This window comes from Tenebrio molitor, chromosome 8 (genome assembly GCF_963966145.1).
Source record: "Tenebrio molitor chromosome 8, icTenMoli1.1, whole genome shotgun sequence".
Taxonomy (NCBI): domain Eukaryota; kingdom Metazoa; phylum Arthropoda; class Insecta; order Coleoptera; family Tenebrionidae; genus Tenebrio; species Tenebrio molitor.
This window is the reverse complement of record NC_091053.1, coordinates 12,068,010-12,091,122: the sequence shown is the minus strand read 5'-3', so window position 1 is coordinate 12,091,122 and position 23,113 is coordinate 12,068,010. Positions and strand designations below refer to the sequence as shown.

The following is a 23,113-nucleotide window of genomic DNA, read 5'->3' as shown; positions in this document are numbered from 1 at the left end:
CTCTCAAAGGATATAGAAGACAGAGTTATGAAGTTGTTTACATTCAATATTTCACTACTCAAACTATTTCGTACCAATTTTATATTTGATCTCACACACAAAACGACAGAGATCTTCATTCATATTTAAAAAAAAAAAATGCCGGCGTCTTCACCATTTTTGTATTTTAGAAACAAAGTTAAATAGATTTTTGCATTCAGTTCATTACAGTTCAATCTCTACATTTATCTATCAAAATAGTTATTTGTATATCAAGGATACGAAATCGTACTTTGACGAACCGAGAGAAAAATTGTCGCCAAGGCCGCTTTGCGGCCGAAGCAACACAATCTCGAGATCGTCAAAGGATTTCGTAGCCAAGGTGTCCACAACATTCTGTGTGCAACCTGAAAATTTGTAATTATAAAATGAACAAGTAAAATTTCCTTCAGTGTCAATAAAAATAAAGTCAGTCTACATGTCGTCATGTCGCTATGGAAACGACATAAATAAAACAATTCACTTTGAGAAAAATTGCAAAAATGTCCGAAGAAAATTATGATGGTTCATTTCCGTGTACTCATCTAGAGTAAAAAAAAATATTATAAATTGTGCAGTGTCGCATTTGAAACCTGAAAAACCGAAACGGCAATATGAAAAATGTTACAGTGACTTTGAGACTGATGTAACAAGAATAATGTGAAAACCGTGTCGGATAATGTTGTACTGGCTTACCTATTTATTGGAATTTATTTATTGTGGAAGGTAAATGTTAAGTTCTGTTATGCTAGGTTGTATCATCTGCTCCTTTTTAGGTTATTTTAATCGTGGAAATATCAGGAGCCGTGCAAAGACCCAAATAAACCAAAATGTCTGTTGATCACATTCAGGAAATGTTACGAGATATTTCTCTTTTTGATCGGTGAAAAATTAACCAAAATTAACCTAATTCACATGTGCATGTTTTATATAGATGATAGATCGATAATGGGGATCTTTCTTGTCGACTCCTCCTCATGCGGCTGTCTCATTTGAAATTGGCGGAAATTTCAAACCGGATGAAAATTCTGTACTAATAGTGGCCGTTCCTGACACAAAATCAAACTTTAACTGTAACCAATCCAGATTTCGTAAGATTACACCGGAAATATGCAGATAGATATGTTGTAATTGTGATAATAAATAAATATAAAAATGACTTTTACTTTTACGGCCGTCGTCAAGGCAACGGCTGCCTGTATATATTCCGGGGCCTCTACCATTTAACGGAAATATTTTTAGCCTTTTTCCTACTCCTAATAACAAATAAAAGAGTTCAAATACTTGGGGTACACACTCAAGGAAAGAGGCACAGAAAGATAGTGAGGAAGCCAAACAAGGTAATGGTATGTGTGTGGGGAATAATAGAGAGGAGAGAGAAAGTGGGGAGGTGATTTCAGGAGAAGAATGATGATGTTTGCGAGCATGATAGAGAGTGTATTGATGTACGGGGCAGAGATCTGGGGTTGCAAAGAACAAGAGGAGGCAGAGAGAGTGCAAGAAAAATATTTGAGATGGGTGCTAGGAGTGGACAGAGAAACACCAGGTTACATCGTGAGGAAAAGGAATATGCTGAGAGTGAAAGCGGGGAAGAGAGTGGCAAAGTTGGAAGACACAATGGATCGAAAGGAAGAGTGCAGGATACTGACGAAATGCCGGAAAGAACAGAAAAAGAACAAGGAGAAGAAGAAGAGAGAGAAATACCACCAGAGGAACAGGTATGCCAGTGAAGGAGTGGAAAGATTAAGAGCAAAAGGAAGATGGATGAATGTAGAGCTGACTGAAGGGGACAAAGATACAGATAAGTAAGAAAGAAAGGAGAGAATTAAATTATCCAGATACTACAGGGAGTATGAGAGGTGTATGCCTGGGAAAAGAGAGTGCAAAAGAAAGAAAAATGATGGTGAGATTTAGATGTGGGAACGAGGAGAGAAAAAACAGGTATTGGACAGAAGAAGAGGAAAGAAGGTGCTACGAGGAGAGAGAGAGACAATTGAGCATTATGTGGAATGGATGTAGTGAAATGAGAGAAAGGGAAAGAAAAGAACAGAGAGAAATACTGATTGAAGATAGGATGGATGAAAGAGATGCGGAAAAGCAAGGAGTGGGGATAAAAAGAAACATGTTTTTTTTTGGTAGTGTTACTTTTTTAGATACAACTGTATGCAGGAATCGGAAAGCCCGTAGGGCAAATAAAGCATTATCAATTAAAAAAAAAACAAGTATCTCGGTGCTTCCATCATTTTTGCTAAAATAAATTAGAATTGAAACAACAATCGCAAGAATGATAAGTTTATTGACGGATAACATGATTCTTGCCTGGAAACTAAGCGTGTAAATGTTAAATCCGCTCCTGCCGTCCAGTTTTCCGCTTAAACACTGTTTGGTAAACTTGATAGAAAGCGTTTTTTCGGTTTGTTGCCCTTCACACAAAAAAGGGTTTTAACCCAAACGAAACCCTCTTGTATCAACACGCAGACATGACGTTTTTGTCGAAACTCCCTTTTTGTACCAATAAATTTCGCAATAATTAATTTTTCGGGGTGGTTCTCATTAAATAAATAGAAATTAACCGGCAAACCTGGAACTTTCGATATGTCTAATTTAATTAGTTCTGTTTAGATAATTTTCAAGCGGACGTGCTTCAACGTAAAGTAATTACAATCCCCCACGAGCGTAATTAAGACGTGTAATTCAACAAATTATAATATTTCGTTAGTTCAAAGGTAACCCACACAAACACCGTATTAAATTAATTAATTACCACACACGTATAATCTCAATTAATGCGTGGCGGTTTCGCTTGTTCCCTTTTTGCGAACATCAAGACTTCACTCGAATTTTAATTAATTACTAATGAGATAACGAGGTTCTTGTGAAAATCTGTTCTATTAGTGTTCCCGAAAGGGGGTGAACAGCATGAAATTTGAAGAAATTTATTTATGCCATTTTTTTCACTTATTTGCTTAATTAATCAATCAATCAATCAATCTGCAAATTCGTGAAAAAAGTATGACTTTCATAACTAGTTGCACAAATAACTATATCAAAATGCATCAGTAAGTTTTTTTAAGAAGAATTATTGAAATGTTTTTTTAATAAACGTTTTCACACATATAATGAGTTTTGACTTATGTCAAACTTTTACTCTTCTTGGGATACGTTATAAATTATAATATCAATATCCCTAACGTTTTTCGATCAGTTTATAATCATGGTTCATTTCTTTTTGCATCATATAATTTTTTTTGCAGATCGTAGACATAGAGGCGCAATCGTGCGTTTTTTTTTACATTTCATTCATCATAATTTATTCAAACAAAGGTGATTTTTATAGTGGATCTGATTCAAAGAATGACTGAGATATCTTCGTTTATATAAAAAATATCCCAGTGTTTCCACCACTTTTGTGGAGGTGAGTCTGTATTCATGGTGAGCAGTGGATGAAGGTTTCTCTTTCGTTTACTTTACTTTCGCTCATCGTTTTGCGTTCGATGTCTTTCACTCACTGGTTTTCATTCAGTCGTAAATGTTTCCAGATAACGTTATTTTGATTTTTTAGGCAACGTTTGGTAGTTCGCGAAACTTGCTTCTTCCAGGACATCATTAGGAACATATAACTTTTCATCATCCATTTTTACAATTTCCACAACATGCATACAACCATTTTATTAACGTTACAGAAGTTTGTTTATTTTGCATTTTTTTTCCATAGCAACAGATCCGCTCAAAAATGTGGTTTATTTTTAGATAAAATTTTTAATACAAAGTTACTTTCTAAGGAGGTATCGAACAAAACCAAATAAAGCACTCGAGAGTAAGGCCGCTTCCGTTCACTCGAATTGCATCGTCCATTCAGCTCCTCTTCATGGACGAACACGCAATTCGCGTGAACGAAAGCTTAGTCTTCCTCATTTTTACTGTAATAACTATTATTCTTCTTTACTATTAGAAACAGAGTTGTACTATTTCTTGAATTCGCTTCGCTACAATGAATTTTATCAAACATGGTTTTTAGATTTGATTTCACTGAAAAAATAGCAGAAATATCGTTATATCCAGTAAAAAATATTCCAGCGCTTTCACCATTCTTTCAAGATATATTTGAATTTTTCAAAACTAGTTATTATAGGAAGAGATTTTTGTCTTCTATTCGTCACAATTAAATCTATGAAATACGGTTTTCATATTTCAAATTACTCAAAACAGCAGAGATGTCGTCATTTTATTTTTTGACATAAAATTTTTTAAACATTTTTTCCGAGTTCTACATGAAGCCAGTAGCTCGTGATTAAAATATCTGCACAACTTTCAAAATCACCCTGTATGCATATAAAATTCAAGCAGTCCACGAACTCAGGCCCTTAGATTTTGGAAGAAGAACAGCATATTGCCAGTTGTTTTTGGAAAACTTGAACAAGCAGTCAATCATATCCTCGATAAGTGTAAAACATTATAATATGGTCCAGAAGGTCCCCATGAATTTGTGGAAACCCTTTACATCCACAAAAAGTTGGTGTTTGGCTAGCGGTTTCGAGAAAGCGAATCATCAGACCAATATTATTTAATCAAACCGTAACTGCTGCAAGATATCGAAATGATTTATTAAAACCCCTTACCAATAAGTTGATGACGATGAACTTATTGAAGGGTGTTTGCAAGATAATGCTACAACACATTCCACTCGTCAAACAATTGCTTATTTGAAAGCATTCTTTTACACCCGAGTGGTGGAATTCTCTGCAGGGTCTCCAGATCTTACATCTCTATTAGAGATGTTTGTGCTAACATAACCCCCCAACAATTGGAAAATGCATTTGACAATCTGAAACGCCGAGTTCGTTTGTGCATTCTTACTCAAGGACAACATTTTGAACATTAGCTCGAAGAATAAATATTTTGTTTTGAATTGTGCGTTTCTTTGATATATTTTTAAGTCACGATTTGAATAAACACGTGTACTGTGTTGTCAAATGTCACTGCTGTGCTGTATTTAAAAACTGCATATTCCCAACTTCATAATAAAATCACAGCCCACTCTAATTCCGAATTTATTTGATGGCACGGTACATTTAATTAGTGTCAATAACACATAATTCAACAAGTAAAATAAATATAGCAGTACTAGTTTTATCATTTTGATTATTGGTTTATTTGTAATTTGATCGTTAAAAATGCTGTCCATAAATTTTGAAGCTAGTGCAGCTTCGCAACTAAGCTAAAGTGACTTTCATAACTATTTTTGCATTTTTCACTGTAATAAGCAGAGACATCCAATTTTTGTCTAAGATTCATTACAATTCATTTTATCCAGATTTTTAGATTTTGTTTCACTCAAAAATTACATACAGTCGCGGACAAAAAAAGTAGGACAAGTCTTATTAAGAAATGTAGCCAAAATTGAATTGAGTAAACTGGGGTTACTATAATAAATAAATAAATATTTTCATAGCAACCATAGAAAGGGCAAGCAAATTTACATTAGCGAAAAAACATTGTCCTACTTTTTTTTTCTCCGCGACTGTAGATATTTTTACATGAATAATAGCATTTTATTTAATGAGTTCGTTTGTAAATTGGGCATGAGTGGGTCAGTTTAAAACTCAAGGGAAAGAGCGTTTTAAATGCCCACGAGTGCCAAAAAGAGCCCAGTTTACACACGAACGAGTTGAATACGACGTTTTTTTGTTCGACAAGCCCCTTAAAGGCTCCAAAGCGTTTAAAATCTTTAAAATTAGCTTGACGTTTCATTTTGACAAGTTGTGACATTTATCAAAATCCGTTCACATTGAAGAAAATTCTCAAATTTTGAAGGTGTTGAAAAAAAAATTCACAATTCTTGCAAAATGTATAGTTTAATTTTTTTTAACTAGTACATTATAGGATACTTATCTGACTCTGAAGGCCCGACTAATAAACCGATAATATTCAATTTTTCACCGAAGGGACATAAGATGAAGATGGTGGTACCGACCGTTTCATTGTAATTTTACCCTAAAAATATTTTACCATAAGGGTAATTTTTGTCTCATTCATAATTCTTGACAAAACAGGTAGAAACTCCGAATAAATATTCGATCCCTCATCTGCAGGGAGTGTTCTTAGTAAATTCAGATTTAATAATAATATTTTGAGAAATACAACTACACAATGCCACTCCCTGTATTTGATGAATATTCTAGTTTTATTAGTCGGGCCTTTAGAGTCAGATAAACATCCTATAGAAGTAGCCATACGGTTTTTTTTTATTCGTCACAATTATTAAACACGATTTTCATATTTGAAAATATGGCAAAGATGTCATTTCCGTCAAAAATATCTCTGCACCTTCAGGGTTTTGGAAGAAAAAATTAATCTTTTTCAACTAAAATCAGAGGTAGATTCGTACAATTAGTCATACATAAGTAAATCTATCAAACATCGCTTCTAAATTTGATCTTAGTGAAAAAAATGACATAGCTGTAATTTAACTATGGGAGGATCCGAAGTACAAATTCAGCGAGTCCGTGGGACCAGTGAAACGTGCTGCTCCGGTTTTACGAGTCATACCATCGACTATTAATCATATCACGAGTTTATATTTCAGGAGAGAATACCAAGAATGAATAAATGAAGAACACTTACATCCATAAACACAGGACATTGACTTTCCTTAGTTAGACTTTTTTTACCTTATAATTGCGCAGTTTGAAGAAACATTTTTATCTGTAAAATTTGACAGCTAATAACATTACTGTTACAAATGGACAAAAATAAGGTGTTAGGTTCTTTTTATTTTATACATACTATCGCTGTGATATCTTCCTACTGCCCCGTTTCAGCCAATTAACATCGTTGAAGGATCATGCGACGCATGAATAATATTCTCATTTACATTTAAAAGAGATTACAGCGCCTCTACCATTTTTACAAAATATTTTGCATTTTTCTCAAACGGTATTTAGAGACAAAGTTGTGCAGTTTTTTGTGTTGAATTCAATACAACTAATTCTATCTAACGTAGTTATTAGATTTGACTTTATTTAAAAAGTAACTAACAGTTATCTTGATTTATATAAAAAATATCCCGGCGCCTCCACCATTTGTGCAAAAAATTGTTAGATTTTTTTACTTCTGTGAAGTGGTGGTTGAGCAAGCATAAAGTCAAAAATGGCGTTTGGAAAAGTTGGAAAAGAGCAACAATAGAGCAAATTGAAAACGTGTTACGCACACCGCCGCCACCGGGGAAATGGCCGGAACGGGTCAATACTATAAACTGCACAGAAGGAGAATTTCCGGGAATTTATCAGACGTCGGGAATATTCCCGGGAAAAATCCAATTCGGAAATATTCTCGCAGTGTCCCTACTTGACCCTAACACGAGGTTAAAACATTATACAGTCGCCCTTAAACGATCGAAGGGTGTCTCGAGAAACCAGAGTTTCTCACGATAATTCTTTGCTGTCGTTCGTCTGGAAGAGTTGCTGTTTTATTTAAAATTCAACGGATCCATTACCGTTTTATAAGGGACGTATCGGGTGACCCAGTTCGCCGGGTAATTCAGGTCAAGCATAATTTACTACTGCTCAGAAAATACGTTTAATGAGAACATATTTTCAGTTAATATATCATTCTAAAACCGTGACAATTTATACTGGAAACTTCGAGCCGACACAAGGGCCGGAGATTTCCCTAAATTAGAATGACAAACAGAACGTGAATTTTTAATTGGAAAATTAGATATAATTTGAAGGAGAGAGCTGAGCCCCCTCTTGGCATTAGACGACGAAGAATTAAACAACCCAATTCCTCTCTCGGATCTAGTCGGGATCTGGAGAACCCAAGTTTGAACATATTCTTGTTAAGCCCTCGATAGTTCCTCAAAGTTTCGCAACAATGTTCCAAAAGAGCCGTTGTGTACCGCACACAATACATTTACAGAGGTTCGCCAAAACTCTATTAATTGCAAAGTTATCGCTTTTAAACCGCGACGCGATCAATTTTCTCCCATCTGAGGGATTTAACCGGCGGACAATTTCGCCGGGAGTCAGGTCGAATTTAATTATAATTGGACCGGTCATATTTCGCGACCATCCATCTAGATCACGACACGGTTTAACCTTTACCACGTGCTAGGTCCGGAATTAAATTTTAATGGGCCTAATGGGAGTGAATAAAGTGGGGACGGGTCAGAGGTTTGGTTTTTACAGCGTTCGTGAAGTCGCATGACAAACAGAGGATTAAATTTCACAGGTGGAGAAAAATCTCTGATGAGTTAATCTGGAGTCATTTTTTGTATCTGAAAATAAGTCCAGAAAGAAAAATCCCGGCGTATTTTTAAACTCTCCTGTCGTTCTATGGTGAGAAAAACTATACTCTAGTCAACTTACGACGGTACTTGTGTACCCATTTGCGTTACTTCCAGCCCACCATCTTTTAGATACTACAAAAAGAATCAATACAATTTTGCTCTATCTGCAGTAGTTTTTAATACCAAGGTGAATTAAAGCTCAAAAATATCCCATATACAGGGTTGTTTTATTATAGATTAATATAACATCGTAGTTGGCTGGTGTCCCGTTGTATACAGGGTGATTTAATAATAGGTGTAAAAAACTCTGACATCGTGTTCGGGAAGTCATTTTAAGAAAAAAAATGTTTTATAAATATAGGTCGTATTTTGTTTATTTACTGAACTACATCAACTGCATCAAACTTTACTGAAATAATGATTAAAGTATTGCAAATAGTAAATTTCTAGTTTTGTTGGCAAGTTGATAACAAATACTAGAATAAACATTGTTAATATATAAAAAAGGTAGATACAGAATAAATTTGTAATTTTTCCAATGTCTTTTGCTTTGTAGTTCGTGCGGTCGCCTAAAAAATTTAATGGACACTTCTGCCACACAGTGCCTTTTGTCTCTTCGCCCGTTTTCAAGCCTCGGCTGCGCCTCGGCCAGAAAATCCATACTCGGACAAAAAAGATGCACTTTCTGGCCTTGATACACAAATAACTATTAAGTGACACTAAACATTTTTTTGTAGTGCTTAGATTGTATGATTTTTTTGAGATTTTTTTTGTCAACCTGGCGCGAATCGCGAATCGACGTTGGAACTGTTTTTTGTGTACTACAAAAAGGACTCGATAGAATTTTGCTCTCTCTGCAGTAATTTTTAATATGGAGGCAAACCAAGCTCCAAAAACGTAATGTTTAAAGTTGTAAAAAATCGTTTTAAAAATTTTTTGACTGATTTGCATCAGCCATATAATTTTTATTCTTGGAATTAATGCAATAAAATTTTAATTTGACCGGACTAGTAAATTTGTTGAGCTTGTCACCCTACCCGGAACTTCTGAGTATCAACTTACGCTTTTTAATTAAGTTTCAAACAATTAATCCGCAAAAATGCTCGAAACCTCACAATTGCTGTAAGCTTAAACCTGTTGCTCGCCAACTTTATATCGAATTACTTCTTCTTTACATTATAAAATACGTCATTACAAAGCACAAACCAAAAAGTCCAGATAAACACAGCGAAACTCTCCGTCATAAAGCTAAATCCGCTTTTGCAGAGATTTCGTTTATGAATCGAAACAAAGTTTCGCTTTGCAATAATATGAGTGTGCAAAACTCCGGGACGGATTAATTTCCAGAATAATTTCGCAACATTTCAGCGGGGATTCACCTGCGACGTCAGATCCGGCAATTTCTAAATAAGTCACGGGACTGTGTCAATTTGCGTTCAAATTAATCACTAAATAATTAGTCAAATTAATCATTGTGCGTTGTTCGAACCGGATTAGAGTCAGAATTTCTTGTGAATTATTAAATTCCATTAGGTATTTATTTGGTCATCAAACTAGGATATCATATCTGGGGAGCTTATGACAGGTATAATGGAAATCTCTTAAGGTCTCCGCTTTAATGCTTCATAAATATTTAAGGACGAGTGGCAAATTTCCAAATATTTTAACTCGGGACTAATAGATTAAGCGAAATAAGGGATCGCTTAATTCAGAATGATATTGAGTCGTATTAGGTTTAATTGGCTGAAAGCTAAATGATAAATCATGGAGAAATGAAAATGGACGTCGAGAGATATAAAACCTTAATTATCTCGGATTGCTAGCCTGATACGTTACAAAGCGGTTTCAATTTCTCTCGAGATCTTGTCTGCTTTAATAGATATCAATTTATCAGGGATCGACTTGCTCCTATTTATGAAAACTCGACAATTTTCAACAGGTGCAAAGTCATCTGAAACGAGAATAATTCCCAACACAATTAACATTTCCATCTATTTTGCGTTACAGAATTATGTCAGGTAGGTATCGTGGTGCCCTTGTGGCGTAGCCTTTACTAACATCTTTCGGCTAAACCGAAACGACGTTCTTGAGAAACGTAGACATCATCGAGGTCTGCAATAAAGATAGTGTTGATGTCCATAGTTGCATAGTTACATTTTTTATGTAAAAAAGTTGTAATCAAGGAAGCAGAGCAGAATGAAAAATATATGTCAATAAATTTGTGCAATTTTCAATAACAAAAAAAGTGTAATTTAACCAAAAGGCAAACCATTGCCTTATCAGCAACAGATAGGGATGGTCTAATGTTACTTGATTTTGAGATGTATCTCTTTTGTGCGCAAATACGATACTAATGAAGCTACGTGAAGTATTTTTACATATTTATCAAGGCGAACATTTCGAAGTGGGAAGTAGAAAACTTTGGCAGATAAATGAAGACGAGGTGGCTGTAACGTGCTCCAGCCTGTTTTTATTTCATCTTCTTTTCGCTCTGATGTAGATCCGTCATAATCCGCGCTGAAAATATGCGAGTCGTCACGTCTGAAAAACAAGAAAACACCAACGATCCGCTGAATTCCATCAACGTCCCGGCAAGATTATTATTGTCGGGAACGAGCGAGGAAGCGAACTAATTAATTTGCAAATAAACTCGCTACCAAGTCACGTAAAATTTCAAGCATCACCGATCAGAAGCATTTTATTCGTTCCAATTATCGAAAGTACACCGTCGAACTTCCAACTCACTCCACTGAATGGACTCTCGCGATATTTAAACGCGGATTGTCAATCAGCTCAAAAATGTCATGTGGTTGAATGGAATTCCTTTGAAATGCATATCAAAGCGGCGGTTTGCTGTTTGAATTTCAGAAGACTTGCAAATAACTCTTGTCGACTTTTCATAATCGATAGAGGGCGCTCTTGACTGGAAATACACTCTCTCCACCTCGTTCTCTCGCCTCTCGCCTCTAAGTGGGCGCATTGTGCAGCGCGATCGAGTAGAATCGCGCGATTTGTGCCTCTCCGACAAATGGCCGCCGCACGACCTTGAAGCTTCACACGAACCGTTTCCATCGTGCATCAAGTATTCACAAACTGGTATCCGCGAGGCCGACGCGTTACGAGATCGGGGTTGCGGAGCGCGCGTAATCTGGTAAAGTTGGTGATGTTCCTTTCGTAATTTAAACAAGAAAATGAATGCTCATTATAACGATATTCTCTTTGTTTCGGGCCTGGAGCCTTCCGGGGGATGTAAAAGCGGAGTAAATAACCTTATTATGAGGGAGTTCATCAGCATTGTGAGTTAAAACGCAAACGGACAGTTCGGGGGAGCATCACGACCTAACGAACTTCGTTACGATAACCGACGTAAGATTGTCTCGATACAACGATTGGCGACACGTTTCTATTGGGTGGGTGAATATTTTTAAGTTGCCTTTAAAAGGTTGCGCCGACTCCTCTGGCAACAAACAGGCCATGTTACGACCAAACTTGAAAACTTTGTATTTTACAGAAGGGACTAACAAGAGCTAATGGCTGTTAATGATCTCGACGAAGCTATATTGTGAAACTTAATAATTAGTACAAGAGTGCATCCTGTAGGGCCTCCGGGAGCAAAACACCACGTCGACGGATCATTTTATATCAATTCACTTCACCAGTTAATTAACGCTAATGCATGGCACAAAGAATAACAACGGATCAGTTTTGATGTGTACAGGAACGATCCGATACGGGATTTCGAGTGGGACTTGAAAATTTTACATGTAAATCCGAAAGAGATGTAACAGTATTGATGAAACGTCAATTCCAGGTGCTCTCCGATTCCTAAATCAAACGGAATTGATTGATAACGAATCTACAAAAGATAAATCACTCGAAACAATTAGGCGGTTGGCTAAAAGCTTTCGGTTATTCGTCGCCAAAAGTGCAGTTTGGGGCTTTATGTAATTAGAGAATTGTAATTGGAGGAGCATCATAAGGATCAAATATTTCCCCGCATTCAGGCCGGTCAGGGACAACGGACGCGGTTTCTTCGGTTTTCGAGTGTGTTTTTCTTCGTAATCTGATCAATAGAGCACAAGTGAAGAACTCTTTACCTTCGACGTGTTTAGCTCTTTGTACAGAGCTCTTTGAAATTGTAGCTTGTCTGTTTGTTAACTAACGAATTGCTCAGCTGCGAGAGTCTCGAGCGCTGGCGTAAACACTCAATTTTAAAATGTTTGTCGATCCGATCAAGCACAATTTAATCAACAACGGTCGAGATGAGTTTCAGGTGGTCTCTCGATCAACAGAGCAATTCGAGAGTCGGTCCTGCAGGAGCTTTCCTGCACTTCCACCACCAATCACTTGTTGCCGCCTGTCCAATAACAATAATAAGTCGAGTGGACCAATTACCGAGCTTTTAAGAATATTAAAGCAAATCCGGCTCGGAGACACGAGTGATCGCGAGCCCATTAATATTCATCGGCGGTGACGGCTCCTTATTAATTCGAGGTTATTTCGCCGGGCTCGGATCCGATTAGCTCACGGGAGGACGAGTGCTCCGCAAATTTTATTATGCAAATGTCCCGTCTTGTAAACATATTATAGAAAAAGATGTATTTTATACTTTAATCAAATTCCGGATCGCTCGCCGAGCGGCCCCCGAGAAATTATTATGTTTAAGTTATTCAGAGTTGAGACGCGCCGCTCTCGCTTTTATCTCATCGAAAGAAAACGAGTGACGCAGGTCGCCTATCTGATTATTTACATTTGGAACGCCGCCCCCGGCCTCCATCACAATACATTAGCTACTCTTTTGTGATTCTAAATTGGATTACACCTTCTTTACGCGCAAATCTTGACGCGATTTTCCCTTCAAATGCCCCATTAGGACAATGATGACGGCTCGGGATAAAGTGACTAACGAGGCAAATGATTGGACGGGAAGTGTACTAGGGATTTTGTGTTTTCGCGATTCATCAAAAGGAAATCAACGACCAGGCTTCAACTAGAAGAATTGCTTGTGCAGGATGGAGGCATCCTCACACTGCCGATTTACAGCAGACGCTTTGGCGCTTGACACTACCTCTAAGATTATTAGTAGAGAATTCATATTTCCCCTGTTCGATCTAGATTTACATGATGTGATAGTTTCTTTACAGAGTGTTGGTTTTTCTAAGCGGGACAAGCTTATCGGAGCGGCCTGCAGAGTAGAGTTGCGGTCGCCCCCCACTCGCCGATCTCCTCCCATTCCAACAGAAGCCACGCCCACCCACATATATAAGCGAACCGTCAAGATGAATAATTCCGATAAAAATAACAATAACCAAGGAAAAATAAACACATTGTTTTAGAGGATAACAGAAATGTTATAAATAAACACCAGGGGGTCTGCCTTTTTTGCCTGGAGCTTGTTTTCTTTGTTATTACAACTCGCCGAGATGTAAGAAAACTGTAAACCAGTTTGACGGATTGCAGAGAAAATCGTATTTCTTCGAGGGAAATTATTGTCTGAGTCAGTGAAAAACCCATTTCGTAAAAGTCAATACAGTGAAAAATTGTGACCCCGATACATTCAACATATCTAAACGAGTTTAAGAGTTCGAGAGTTCTTCTCCACGTACGGGCGGCGTTTTAAGCAAATAAATCGGGAGATTACAATTTGCAATGTTGGAAAAGAATTTATCCGGGGAATGCTACCCCACAGGAGTATTGTACCGTTGAAAATGTTCGTAGCGCTCGTTCCCTGCAGGAACGTCATCGTTTAATTAACAATCGGTGGTAAATTGGACGTCGGTGATCAAACAGATATCTATCGTTCCAGGTCTGTTGTGGCACACCTGGACTTTCCGTTCCGGGGCGCGATAAGATCTCTGTCAGATTTGAAATTATATTCAGAGCTTATAACACGTAACACCATTAAGCTTGCACCAGATCTTCTCATCAACATATAATTACACGTTGGTCGGAACACAGCTGACTTGATATAATCCGCGAGTTGATATAGTGAGCCCCGACGAAATTAGTGTCCATCAACTGGATCAGCTTCAATCAATCTATCATTCGACGTTAATTCCACCGCCTAGGTGCACTCGATTGCGTTTCTGATTGTGTTTTTGTTGTCGAGTCGGTCGAAGCTCCATCCTGGAAATGAATAATTCTCTGGATTCGGCGAAACGAGAAGTGCATGTCGGAGAAGGCGCCATTTTTTCCGCCGCCCCTCGTTCCCGGCCAGAAGAGTAATTTCCCAAGTTTTTGCTGATAAGACGGGTTCACTATCAAAACTTGATTGACTCCTCGGTCGACTTAAATGTGTCTTTTCTCTCGAATGACTCTTCGGTCTCTCTTTCGTACTCTTCCAGCCCCAAAAACATCAATAATTCCCAGTGGCTCGCATCGGCCCCGGATGCAGGACCGTATCGTTGCCGATATCTTTTCGAAGCACTCCCGCGACGTGCGGTAAAAATTTTATGGGCCGTAATGAATTTTTTATCGGATGGACCTCCGTAATGGCGCCATTAGAACGCGTTTCCCGATCTATTGGCTAATTATTTAAATGGACGGAGGAATTTTCCGGGCCGGCGGTCGTGCTAAATAAACGTTCGGCCACCATGTGGTGCTATACATCATTTCCTAATTTTTAATAAATCGTGGTTTTGGCGCTGCGATCAGGCTCCACTCGCTAGCTCCGCCCACCCAAATGTAAAAGCGTTAGCGCGCTAATGAATCATCAGATAGTCTTATAGTCCCCTCCCATGGAGGCGTCCCTACGGAGCTGACACAAAGTCAGGACGTAGTTTCTCAACGGTAGACGTCCCAGTAGGGCTACCGTACGTATGTATGCATTATTTTTGTAATAAACTAAACCAAATGGACTCTCTCAATAAATTCCTCAAACAATTTTTGCTACATTGTAGACTTGATAAGTTTTATGTCGCTCTATCTGTCTGACGCTTTGTGTTGCACCTAAAGTCTTTTTTACGGCTTGATTGCAGACGATCGATTTTACGAGCTAGATAACAAACAGATCTGAGCACTTGGAGGAAATCTTTATTTGAGCAATTTCGTTGATGTATGAGATAGAGAGCTCATAAACACTCGTGAATTAAGCCAATACAGCCTGGCTTAAATTTTTCGTGTCAGGTCACATGTTGTGCGTGAGATTTCGAGGTAATATCCTTCATAATTGTCTAACTTTATAATCTGCGGTAGTAGTTTGCAAATCTTATTCGATTTGCTAATTCACTTAGGTAAACTTGATATGAATAATCTAGCAGATTTAAACTAGAGAAGCTAGGAGATTATTCTGATTTCCATGACCCGACTAGGTACATGAACAGAGCTTAGATAGAAATGGATCTGGCTATTAATTAGTTGTTGTTGGAAGATCTGAAAACATCGGAATGTTTAATTAATAAAGGAGTGATCGCGTCATTCTTTCACCTTTATCAGACTAGTGTTTGTCCCTCTTTTCGACACCTCCCAACGCAACGAATTGTTTCATCTCTCCTTTCAAAGGAGTACGGTTCGGAGTTTTTTCTCGCGACTTTTTCAACACTCCGCGGAGACCGAATAAATCATATCACGGATCCGGTGGGCGAAGTATTCAAACCGCAGAGCAACTCCAACTTTTGAAAGACTTCAAGTTCGGTAATTCGTCTGATTTCGGGTTTAATACGAGTTTGTGGCGCTATTCACGGCGTGAATGCTCCATTCACTCAAAAATCAAATGATTTCGTAAGCTGAAAGCTCAAAGCGAAATTTTCCATCTGTGGTGCCACGTTCGCAGGAGGTGGAGGTGCATCCGATGGGGTTTATCCGATTTCCGGATGTAAATGCAGCGGTTTCGTTTCGGATTTGCAAGTAAATGGCAAGTTTGAGTTGCATTCCGGGGCTAACCTGTTGAATATTTGACCTGGATCCTCATGAAATTTTCACGCGCTAATGGTCAAATAACGTCAGGGGGTATTACCTTGTCCCGTCAGTTCTGTCCTTAAGATTTTTTTTTTAATTTTTGTGGGGTGGCTGTTGTGTGCTCTGCTCGAGCCGGATGTTTCCGGACTATTTGATGGTTGGTATTTGTTAACAGTCGTCCCTTGTTTTTCTAGTACTGGCCACAATGGATCGGCGCGGCGATAGTTTTCCACGTGTGCTCGAGCGCGCCGCCCCCGTCCGACGATAACAATGTGCTCCACATCGGCGGCATTTTCCCCATCAACGGCAAGGGCGGCTGGCAGGGCGGCCAGGCGTGCATGCCCGCCGCCAACTTGGCCCTCGAGGATGTCAACAAACGGAAGGACCTCCTGCCTGGATACTCGCTCAAGCTGCACAGCAACGACAGCGAGGTGAGTGCCGTAATTGTTCGTGTTGTGTGTTCGTCCGCCGCCCCCAATAAAAATGTACTTTGGATACATGTGTCTCGAATGACGACAATAAACGGGAAAGATACGGTGGTGTCCCGGCTTTACGTATTTATAGTCGAAACGCACCCCCTTTCATAACGCGCCGCCATCGGGAGACAGGATGCTGACGAGGGTCCACGTGTTAATTTAGCACTGAATACCCGTCACGATGGGGTTATTTATATCGGGCCGGCTAAATGGGCCGTTTAAAGGTCCTTATTTCCTGAACATTGGCAAAGGTGTCGAGATAATAATTTCGGCCAAAAAAGGAACAACGTTTCTCTCTTGTACTGCGTTGGAGTGCGGCGAACATATTTCAAAGAGTGAATTTGCCAACATTCCAATTGATTGTATTTTGTGTTTTAATTCATCAGCGATAACAGAAACAGTTAATCGTTCATTGTTATTATAAAATATGGACCACAACGTCTAGGCCGGTTTAACTTATGACCGATATTGGTAAAAGCAGAAAGCAGAAAGCAGAACGCGATTATATAACTTATACATATAAGATATCCGAGTTCTATACCAAAATCCCATGTGTTTCCTTATGGAGGTTCATTTTGCAAACCAAGGTTATTCAGTTGCCGACCTATCTATTAACTACTATTTTGTAATTATATCAAATGTTCAAAAAAGTCGTGATCAAGTGGCCGACTGGTTGCTTTTATTTTCGTTAACGTAGGAGGTGCCTCATCAACTGTCAAAATTGTATATGACAAGAAAATGTAATTTATTCAGCGAGGCCTTTCTTTTGCAGAAAACAATTTTTTCTTTAACTGTCAAGAACAAGCAATTTCCTGTAGTATAATAATAACAATAATAAGAATTATTATTTTAAATAAACAACAAAAGCAAGCATATCTTTTAGATATAGCTGTTCCGAATTCACACAATATAACACAGACATATAATACAAAAATTAATAAATATTTAGAACTCTCCGTTGCTATGAGAAATCTTTGGTGTTTAGAAAAAAATTTGATTTTACCATTTATAATTTCAGCAACAGGAATAGTACCGCAATTTCTTTTTAAAAATTTAAAAATTTTGGACTTAGAGAACACATTGGTGGTTGAAATTGAAAAAGGTATATTATTATACTCATGTCACATCGTGAGGAAATTCCTTAACATTGACACAGAACATAAAACACAAAAAAGTCAAAATGGGGAGGCGAGACGCCGGTAATTATGTTGATAAGCACTGCACTATTATTTGATAGTATTATCCGTAATAGTGTATGTACTCCGGCAAAATTGCCGTGACGCCGGGTGGAGATGGGATACGAAAAAAGAATAATAATGCATTTATTCAAAAGAAAAAATAGAATAAAATTAAGGGGATGAACACAGAATACTGATGTTTTTCACATATCAGTGAATGATCAGCAGAATCAAATATCTTGAAAACGTCTAGAAAGACAATGGTAGTGCAAGGACTTGAATGTTTAGCACTTCTAATATTAACCAATAAGTTAGCCAAAGAAGGTGCAGTAGAACAAGCCTTTTCGTTTAATTGGAAGGATAATGAAATGTTGTTAGTACTATGGAACTTGGATACCTAAGAAAACAAACTCTTTCTAATAATTTGGAGAAAGTTGGAAGAGTGAGGAAGGCAAAGCTTTCGTTCAGGCGAATTGCGTGTTCGATGTAATTCAAGTGAACGAAAGTGGCCTTACCCTCGAGTGCTGTATTTGGTTTTGTTCGATTCGTCCTTAGAAATTGAGTCTGCAACTTTGTATTCACAATTTGAAATAAAAATAAATCCATTTTTGGACGAATCAATTGCGATGGAAAAAAATTAAATACAAAATAAAAGTCAATAAAGTGGTTGTATGCATGTTGTGGAAATTGTGAAAATGCAGAGTTATAGGTTCTTGATGATGTCCTGGAAGAGGTAAGTGTCGCGCGTTACCAAATGTTGCCTAAAAATCAAAATTACGTTATCAGAAAAAATTGAAAAAATTTACGAGTGAATGAAAACCAGTGAGTGAAAGACAGTAAGCGAAAAACTATAAACGAAAGTAAAGTGAACGAAAGAGAAACCTTCACCCACTGGTAACTATGGATACAGACTCACTTTCTAGGGAGCAATCGAACAAAAATAACTTCCAGAACCAGAGCTATCAACCTTCCATAGCTATTTGCATAAATTTAACAGAGAGAGCGTTTTTGTTGTTTTTTACCAAGTTAAGGGAACGTACAACTTTCCAGGTAGTTTTGACACAATTTAGGTTTCGAAAATTCAACAGATACTTGGCACGCCTAATCTGCTAATTGCGAAGTTTCCAATTATTAAGAAACGAAACAGTTTGTGTTTTAGTTTCACCAGTAGAACTTCTACTCTCAGATGGCAATTACGAACGGAACACAGTGAGAAACGGAAAAAAGATATTTATAATATAAACTTACACCCTCACTTGAAGCTCTTTCAACTCGTCACAAGGTGAAGCCATCAATGCTGACATTGTTAGTGGAGATGCTTTCATTCAGTCACGTTTCTATTACGTCCATGACATCAAGATTATTTGTAGAAACTGTTTCAATAAGAATGTCAAAACCTGATAGACGATACTTTGATTTAATTCTCCGGTTTTTATTTTCTTTTTCGGCAATATTTGCAGAATATTTAATATTTAATCCATGTGACTCTAATTTAAATTTACGGAAAATAGATAGAACATTCTTTGCAGCACTACAGGTGTCAGTGTTTAGTCATCGGCGGAGCAGTTTGGATAAATTAAGAATTGTCTTTGAAAAGCTCACCTTGACGACAAGACGCTTCCCCAATTGCTGAATACAAAGAGATCACACATTTTATGGTAGCGAATTGAGAACAAATTAAATGAAGCATTTGGAAAGAGGTATTATATTTTTTCTATATCAGATGTTAAAGTGTGGGTAAATCCGGTAAATGAAGTAACGCTCATACTACCGAGATTTTAAAATGAAATTTATTTTTTTATTACCCTAATAAGTAATAACGCTATACTAACCTGAAAAAATGTTTTAATAATATAATACAAATGCTATAGAAAAAAAAACAGAGTGTGTCGTAAAGACGCACGATAGAAGTGAAACTTTTGTATTAGAGGGAAACATTGTAATTATTCATCAATCACTTTTGAATAACATATTCACAACAAAATTGTATATTTTAATGAAGAAACTAAATTATAAACAACGATAACACTAAACAACATCGAAATGCGTAACTCATTGTTCATTTTTAAGCCTCCAAATTACAAGAGAGGACATTATTGATAAATGCCGTGAGTGTAACAAAGACAGAAGTATACACAATTTTAAGGGATGTTTGTATCGTGTCAAACAGATTAACTTACATTTAAGTGAGATGGAAATATTGGCGCAACCGTTGTGCGAGACACTGCTCCCACTCGACCCGACAGTGTTTACCCCCACCACTTTTCGTCACACAAAAAGGTTGCCGATCAGAATTTCAAAACCCTCCCATAAAAAGTTTCACTTCAAAAATTAAATATTATGCACACGACCATGAAATTTAATTATCTTCTCGAGCGTCTCGAAGATAAAACACAATTTTATCGTCTTGTATAATAAATAACTATTAAATGAATTCTACAAAAAATAATTTACCTTCATAAAAGAAATGAACTATGTAGTGATTATTGCCAAATTAAATGTGGGAATAAAAATAAATAAATGCAAAAATTACCTTGAAATGTATAATCATGTGAGTAGAAAAGATGGTACTCATGGTACCTCAAGGTACCTCAAAGTTCAGAATCCCAGTGATCTGCAATGATTCCGCTTTCTTCGATTTTTCCAATATTCTCCATTTTTCATTCCCTACTTGTTCAATTCCGTTAAATTTAAAATACGTTCTTTTAACCAATCACGTTCAGTTTTCAAAATTTGAAACTCGGATTTCGCATGGTCCACACAGGTACATAAGTACCTGATTAGTTGTTGAATCACAAATTTGCACAATAATTATGCCACGAAAAAAAAAAATGAAATCATTCAGTGATTTTACAATGCAGAATGGGTTCGAAATGGTGTTTACGCAATTGAAAATTATACTTTTTTGTATGTTTATTTCTACCTCAAATTTGTAAACTCAAAATTTGTAATTTGCTTGTATTAAATTTTTCTGGCACTTGCGAAATGAAAATTGAATCAATTTTTATAAGAGATATATAAATAAAAAACAAACAAAAAATTCTAAAACGACTATTCCAATAATTCTTGAAAATATTTCAAAATTATACAATGTGGTCAAAATTAAAAGAAATCAAAGCAGGTGTTGCAAATTACACAAGCCTGCACTGATTTCGATGTTTGCATAAAATTGACAGTTTTTGAACAATTTCGACCCCCTGATTACGAAAATGGTTTTGGTTTTGCGCTATCACGTCTAGTTTTTTCACAAATCGTTTTTTCTTAAAATTGAAATGTTCACCTAGAATAAATGAATTATTTCAAAATTTCGATATTGTAATATCGGATAACAATATGGATATTCGAAATTTCCTTGTTTTATTTGCGAGTGGGACTGCCGGGCACGAGACAAGCATTGGACTCACAAGAAGTGGCCTTTAAGAACTAGATTTGTACCGGGAAGCAATAATAAAAAATAATTTATTTTTATCCTAAAAAAGTAGTATTAGGTACCACCAATGGATATCAAACTTTGTTTGATGAAGCAATTTGTAAAGCCTCTTGATAAAAATGAACAAACAACAAAACAACAAGTATTAATGTACAAAGTTACCAGATCTCTCCAATGCCAAATGAAAAGAGGTTAGGACCTCAAATAAGATCTTTGTACAAAGGTAATGATTTTCAAAATTGTATGAATGTTGTTGAAAGGAATGCCTGGACGGCATTTAAGAACGTCATAGAAAAATTGCTTGGAAATCACAAAGATGAAGACTACGAAAATATTGTAAGAATCATGTTTAAAAATGTTCACATCTTGGGATGTAATATGAGTTTGAAAGTGAATTTCCTCTTTTCGCACTTAAATCTTTTTCCTAAAAATCTTGGTGCTGTCAGAGAGGAACAAGGGGAACGTCTTGACCAAGATATAAAACAAATGGAGAGGTGATATCAAGGAAGATGGAGCGTATCAATGATGGTAGACTTTTGCTGGATGTTACAGCGCGATGTACCCAAAAAAAATATACAGCAGGCAATCAATTAAAAGAAGTTTCCTCACAAAGCGTTAAAGATGCCATTCTCATAAGGAATAAAAAAATTAGTTAAATTATTAACCAAGAATTATTATAAACATCTTATTTTCCTAAATAAATTGCTTAATTTTTTTTTTTGTTAATTGTGAAAAAACCTGACGTGATACAAAAAAATGAATTGTTTTTTTGTAATCAGGGCTCCAATGTTATACAAAATCAGTTATCAAAATCAAAACATCGATTAACAAGTTTTGTTTTGCAGGCCTGTGTTATCTGTCATGTCGTAGCGGAATTCTATAGTGCATGGGCGTAGACAAGTTGTGGTCTCAAACGCTACTTTATAATAAATCGTACCTCATCAATTTTAGACGTTGTGCATTTTATTATTATTATATGATAATGAAGAAAATTTATAAAATAAACAAGAGCAACATTTTACGTTCGTAAGAATGGATAATTTACCACCGTTATTGTCTAACGTCACGCCACTGGTAAGTAGATTTTTCGCCGAAATGTCAAAAAAATCTCAACGATGTGATGTTGTTAACCTAGAAAATAACTGTTCGATTTCGACAAAGTTGACAAACGTTTACCGTGATTGTAAGCAATTATTCCAGAAGAATTGATAAAATGGTTTTTACCAATAATTAATTAATTAATTATTGAAATTAAAAAAAAAAATTAAAAAAAAAGCCTATATTCTGTCTCGTGATTCGGAAGTCACGTTAAGCCATTGGTCCCGGTCTATTGAGTTGGTCATCATGCCCCTCATAGATTTGTAAACCAGTCCTAGACTGGGTAACAAATTTTTCTGTTCCAAATTCACATAATATAACACAGACATATAACACAGACATATAACACAAAAATTAATAAATATTTAGAGCTCTCCGTTGCTATGAGAAATCTTTGGTGTTTAGAAAAAAATTCGATTTTACCACTTGTAATTTCAGCAACGGGAATAGTACCGCAATCTCTTTTTAAAAATTTAAAAATTCTGGATTTAGATAACACATTGGTAGTTGAAATTCAAAAAGGTATATTATTATACTCATGTCACATCGTGAGGAAGTTCCTTAACATTGACACAGAACATAATACACAACAAAGTCAAAATGCGGAGGCGAGACGCCGGTAATTATGTTGATAAGCACTGCACTATTACTTGATAGTAATATCCGTAATAGTGTATGTACTCCGGCAAAATTGCCGTGCCGCCGGGTGGAGGTGGGATACGAGAGA

At 36.8% G+C, this 23,113-nt stretch overlaps 1 protein-coding gene across 3 annotated transcripts in view; it reads left to right on the top strand.

The window, feature by feature from the left end:
- The window catches only part of GABA-B-R1 (gamma-aminobutyric acid type B receptor subunit 1), a 178,191-nt gene that overhangs the window by 70,379 nt on the left and 84,699 nt on the right, over positions 1-23,113 (top strand). For all 3 annotated transcript variants that reach the window (XM_069056201.1, XM_069056200.1, XM_069056199.1), the window contains exon 2: positions 16,399-16,635. In XM_069056201.1, coding sequence (XP_068912302.1) covers positions 16,399-16,635 — 237 coding nt within the window. The remainder of the gene's footprint in view (positions 1-16,398; positions 16,636-23,113) is intronic.